The sequence below is a fragment of the Triticum aestivum genome, chromosome 4D (assembly GCF_018294505.1).
Source record: "Triticum aestivum cultivar Chinese Spring chromosome 4D, IWGSC CS RefSeq v2.1, whole genome shotgun sequence".
Classification (NCBI taxonomy): domain Eukaryota; kingdom Viridiplantae; phylum Streptophyta; class Magnoliopsida; order Poales; family Poaceae; genus Triticum; species Triticum aestivum.
This window is the reverse complement of record NC_057805.1, coordinates 511,888,619-511,894,114: the sequence shown is the minus strand read 5'-3', so window position 1 is coordinate 511,894,114 and position 5,496 is coordinate 511,888,619. Positions and strand designations below refer to the sequence as shown.

The following is a 5,496-nucleotide window of genomic DNA, read 5'->3' as shown; positions in this document are numbered from 1 at the left end:
GGGCTATATAAAGGGGGGAGGGAGGGCAGCAACACAACAGCCTTGGGCGCCTCCCTCCTCCCCTGCTACACCTCTCCTTCTCGCAGAAGCTCGGCGAAGCCCTGCCGAGACCCCGCTGCTTCCACCACCACGCCGTCGTGCTGCTGGATCTTCATCAACCTCTCCTTTCCCCTTGCTGGATCAAGAAGGAGGAGACGTCGCTGCACCGTACGTGTGTTGAACGCGGAGGTGCCGTCCGTTCGGCACTCGGTCATCGGTGATTTGGATCACGGCGAGTACGACTCCATCAACCACGTTCATTGGAACGCTTCCGCTCGCGATCTACAAGGGTATGTAGATGCACTCCTTTCCCCTTGTTGCTAGTATACTCCATAGATGGATCTTGGTGAGCGTAGGAAAATTTTAAAATTCTGCTACGATCCCCAACACCTTCCTGTTCGAGATCGTGGTAGAACTCATGTTTCTAGTATGTGCCCTAGATGTGATCTGTTCATCTGCTATGCTAGTTCGCATGATTAGTTTAATCTCTGCTACTGTAGTCATGATTTATCTTCTCTTTATTCGGATTAAATCTCGTAGTAATTTGCTCATATTTCCAACATAAAAGCTGAGATTTGTATAGTTCTAGCTAGATCTTGTCAGAGTTTTATTAATGTAGAACATGGTATTCCGATTCATTTTTGTACGGGTGGCATTTGTATTGCTTAAATCACCAACCCATACCGTTCAAGGAAAATATTTCATGCGCAAATAATCCCCATCTAAGCCTCACTTACTTGCAGACAATCTAGGCAGAACAACACGCATACCAGACATACCAAAATGAGGTACAAAGCAAACAATGCGAACAAACTGTCCATCAATCTATGACAAACATGACTCCACAGGAATTTTGAACATGTAGGTGCCAACAGCTCTAAGTTACTCACACTACTAGGGAAAAGCCTAGTAGTAGCACGGGTTAAACAACTAGTAGTAGTGCGGGTTAAACAACTAGTGGTTTGTTTCCAGTGTAAACTATAGGTACAGCGCGCTATAGGTAATTCGGTAGTAGTAGCGCGTGTGCCACCCCGCGCTACTACTACGTCTGTTAGTAGTAGCGCCGGGTGCCATCCGTGTTACTGCTATTTATCAGTAGCGAGTGTCCTATACACCCTGCTACTACTATTAATTTCAAAAAAAAATCTCGATCCCATGCATGTTGTCAATGGCGGCAATGGTTCGATCCAGCGACGGCAGGTGTCGTTGAAGGCGCGGACGGGCGGCGGCAGACTAGATCCGGCGGCAGCTGTTGGAGAGGGCCCGGATCCATGGCAGAGCAAGGTGGCGGTGTGGGGCTCCTCTTCGTGGCCAAGGCAGAGAGCTCATGGTCGTCCATGGCGACGAACTGCATGAGCATGGACATGGGAGGGTGAGTCAAACCAGAGGAAGAGAGAAAAAAAGAGAGAAATGAGGGAGAGAAGAAGGAGATGGAGGGAGCGGCGGGGCTGGTCGCCGGTGGGGATGTGCTCTGGCGTGGTGGCATGGAGATGCAGGGGAAGACCGGCGAGCTACTGGACGTCGGTGGCGCGAGGCGGAGGCCTCTTTCAGCGCCATGGAGGAGGAGGCGAGCGTGGGCAGCAGCCCCATGGGAGAGCCTATGGAGAGGGGGGAGAGTGATGGGAGAGAGGAGGGATTAGAGGGAGGAGATGGGGATTTTAGGGCTGTTAAAAAACTCTGTACTTAGTAGTAGCGTGGGGTCTATACCCCACGCTACTACTAATTAGCAGCAGCGCGGCTCATATACCCTCGTTACTGTTAATCATCTATCTATAAGGTATTTTATAGTAGTACCGATTCATCCATCAAGCCCCAGGATAATATGTATCCAACATTTCCTGCTACTGAAGAAGTCAGTTGCAACCAGTAATAGCCTTTGACTGAGTGAACCAGACCATAAATTCATCTAATGAGCTGCCTGAGCTATTACACTTGTTGGATCACAATAAGGAAAAATATATTCTCAAAACAATCTTTATTTCGAGTTCTCCATAATCTATTACACTCGTTGTTAGCACACGCGAATCGGTTTTTTTAATCATTCTGAAATTTATATACTTCTAGGTCCAATTGTAATTTGTAAACGAACTATTTTCTAAGCATTAGTTTGTTTTGCTTTGACCTTGTAGCAGACAACCTTTTTATAGCTCTAGACTGTAGACACGGTGCTCCCTGTTTCTTCTCTCAATAAAAAAAAGTTCATATTCTATTCTATCACGGGTTCACAACGGGCTTGACATAGTTGGGCCATCTTGGGCTGGGCTGGGTGACCCCATAAACCAACCTGTCGGTCGATGTGTTTATTCTGTCCCTTTTCTGAGACGAAGTTGCAGGGCTTCACGTGTTAAGTTCCTTCCTCCCGATGGAATTGCAATCGGGACGTGATCTCTGGCACTTGTCGCCGCCGCAGCAAGGGTTCATGGATCTCATCGGCGCCCTCCCCGACGAGATACTTCTATTGATCCTCACGCGCCTACGCTGCGTCCGGACCGCCGTGCAGACCGGCCTCCTCTCTCGCCGATGGCGCGGCCTCTGGACCGGTCTCACGGATCTCACCCTGCGCGGCCTCGAGAAGCCCGCCATGATCGAAGCTGCGCTCGCCCGCTTCGCTGCTTCGACACCGGTGGTGTTCACGCTGAACATCTGCCTTCAAACGGGACACACCGCCAAACTTGCCAGCTCGTCGCTACGTGCCGCCGCACGTCTCTCGCCGAGGGAGCTAGTCTTCACCTGTTCAATCGAAATAGCAGAGTCGGCCGACATCAAGCTGCCCTGTTTTGACTGCACCACCTCCATCGAGCTGGGCATCTATAGTTTCGAACGTGTCCGTATCGTGCCATCGTTGACCCGCGATCACGAGTTCACCTCGCTCGAGAGGCTTTCCATCTCGGGCTACATCTTCAACCTTGGCGCATTGCTCAATCGTTGCCCCCGTCTGCGTGCGCTCAGCATCACCTCCCCACACAGGCATGTCATCCCCATCACGCTGCCGGCAAACAGCGCGTTCCCCATGCTCGAGAATCTGTCCCTCACGGGAGGAATCGTCGGCCTTGGCTCCTTGCTCAACGGCTGCCAGTGCCTGCACGTGCTGAGCCTCAAGGTCACCCACCTCGACTCACAAGAGCTCACGTTGGCACCCGCGGGCCCGTTCCTTAGACTCGAGAAGCTGTCCCTCTCCGGCAACATCTCTTACCTTGACACCTTGCTCAAGCAATGCCCATGTCTACACGTGCTCAGTGCCACCTTCCGTGGGATGCCGCTCCGTTCCATCAAAGCGGCGCTCGCCGCGCTCGAAGAGGCAGCAACACCGCTTGGCCTCACATTGTCCCTCCTCGACATCAGCATTCCTTGGGAAGACAATGTCAGCGCCGCTTCCTTCGCCTCCCTTCTCCAAACCACAGCGAGGCTCTCGCCGCAGGAGCTCGTCCTCGATGATAGCTTCAGCATGGTGTATGCTAACATACACATAAATGCGGACCTTCCCTGCTTCCGGCATACCACCTCCATCGAGATGAGATGGCAACACGTACGCTTCACATCGTTGCCGATGGACGAGTTCCCCGTGCTCGAGAATCTGTCCCTAACTGGGTGCTGCAGCACTGTCGATGTTGGTAGCTTGGTCACCCGTTGCCCGCGTCTTCGCGTGCTAAAGATCAACATAGCCACGGCAACAGGCAACATCACGGTCCGCTCGCCATCGCTGCAGAAACTTACTGTGAATTTGGATGTCCGGATAGAATGTCACAACATTGACATTGTCACTCCCATGCTTAAGCAATTGCATCTGCATTTCTGTGCCGGCAGGGACACCGGTGTCTCCATCTCGGCTGAGGTGCTAGAGAAGTTTTTTTGGTGGAGCTGCTATGCAGTGCCTCTTGCTTTGGGTTCTTGGCGTTTACAGAAGATGAGGGTACATACCATAGAGAAGAGCGACGTAGACAATCGGGAATATGAGCTTCGCTTGCACCTGAATGATGGGGTATGCCTCTTATCTGTTCAGTTTAAACTTCAAACTACTAATAGATTTATGCACCAAATTTTAGTTGGTTCAGTGCATCCATGATATCTTGGCAAATTTGTTCGTAGAACCATTTGGATCCACAGCTGAACTTTGCTGAAGAGATGGAGAAACTTCCGGTCACCAATTTCTCTGCATTGGAGCTAAAATTTGAACCGGCATGCCATGTTTACGGAGCACTTGTGTTACAACTCCTTCAAATGCATCGAATTTGTGCTGCTACGAAAAAGCTTAAAGTCGACCTGACATGGAGTCCCAAGGTGATTCTTTGCCTTACTTATAGATCTTACATACATAATGCATGCTTGATAAAATTTCTCTAGGCGGTTTGTGATAAGGTCTCAACCTGGAAGCTCGCGCCGTGTAATTAATTAATAGATTGACATGCTCATCATTTCCTATAGGCGAGAGAAGCATGCTGAGGAAATTGTCCTTGCCATATGCCGGAGAGTTGGAGAAGCCAAAGTGTCTTTTGTACACGCCTTGAAGAAGTGGAAATCCATGGCTTCACTGGAGCGGATCATGAGCAAGATTTCTTAACAATGATATTCAAATGCTCGCCAATGCTTAAAAGTATGAATGTGAGATTGATACCACATCCGTACTAATTGTAGTCATGCATTCAACATTCTTGTTCTAGCATATGGATTCGATTAATTACTTTGCTGCTATTGTTACACTGCAATGTCAAACGGTTTCATATTGAGAGAAGGAACACTAAAAAAGCTAAGTTTGATCAAGCAATACTAGCAAACAAGGAATTGTCGTGGAGAGAGGATTTGTGGCATGCGGGTGCGTGCGCACTCACCCTTGTTTTTTGCTTTCATTTTTGTATCTTTTGAACTGAAAGTCCAAATTAAGTTTTATTTGGATATTCATGTTTCTTATGATGAGGGCTTTGAAATAAGATCCATTTGAAATGAGAAGTTCTAAAAACTTTGCTAAGTTTTAGCGAGTAAAACTTTGTTAGAAACGAACAATAAAATTACCAAGTTTCATAAACTTAGAACATGCGGGGAATCTCACGAGTTTGCAGATAGAGAAGTGATCGTGCGGCCGCGCGTGCGTGCTCCTGCACATGCGTGCCCCTGTGAATTTGTTGATTTTCTTTATCCTTCTGGATTCGCCATCCTTCCAGTGGCTGAAGAGCAGAGCCTAACTTTTTCTCTACCTGTTTGCACGACAAGAGAGCATCGATGTTATAAGACCCTAGTATACACGGCTCCTAGTATTATATTGCAAAATCAAACATAACAGGGACGAGCCATCTGCAGAGTGAAGGCTGTTGTGTGGTGTTGCATGTAAGAGCCCGACATTTTCCCAAATTAGAAAATTTATCTTTTTTTTGCGTCATCATGACATCACCAATATTGTATCAGCAGCACCTTTCGTACTGGGCTATCCAGATGTTTTGTTAAACTTGTAGCCCTATTTTATTT

The 5,496-nt window shown here is 48.5% G+C and overlaps 1 protein-coding gene across 1 annotated transcript; it reads left to right on the top strand.

Moving 5' to 3' along the window:
- The first annotated feature begins 2,386 nt into the window (after positions 1-2,386).
- On the top strand, positions 2,387-4,828 carry LOC123100736 (uncharacterized). Its single transcript, XM_044522620.1, has 3 exons — positions 2,387-4,018; positions 4,126-4,317; positions 4,462-4,828. Exons 1-3 carry the CDS (start codon positions 2,402-2,404, stop codon positions 4,477-4,479), a joined length of 1,827 nt encoding a protein of 608 aa, XP_044378555.1. The 5' UTR covers positions 2,387-2,401; the 3' UTR covers positions 4,480-4,828.
- Positions 4,829-5,496: the final 668 nt, after the last annotated feature.

Coding starts and splice junctions, on each gene's coding strand:
- LOC123100736 (XM_044522620.1), top strand. CDS start 2,402: ATGGAATTGCAATCGGGACGTGATCTCTGGCACTTGTCGCCGCCGCAG. Junction 4,019..4,125: donor GCTTGCACCTGAATGATGGG/GTATGCCTCTTA, acceptor ATTTGTTCGTAG/AACCATTTGGATCCACAGCT.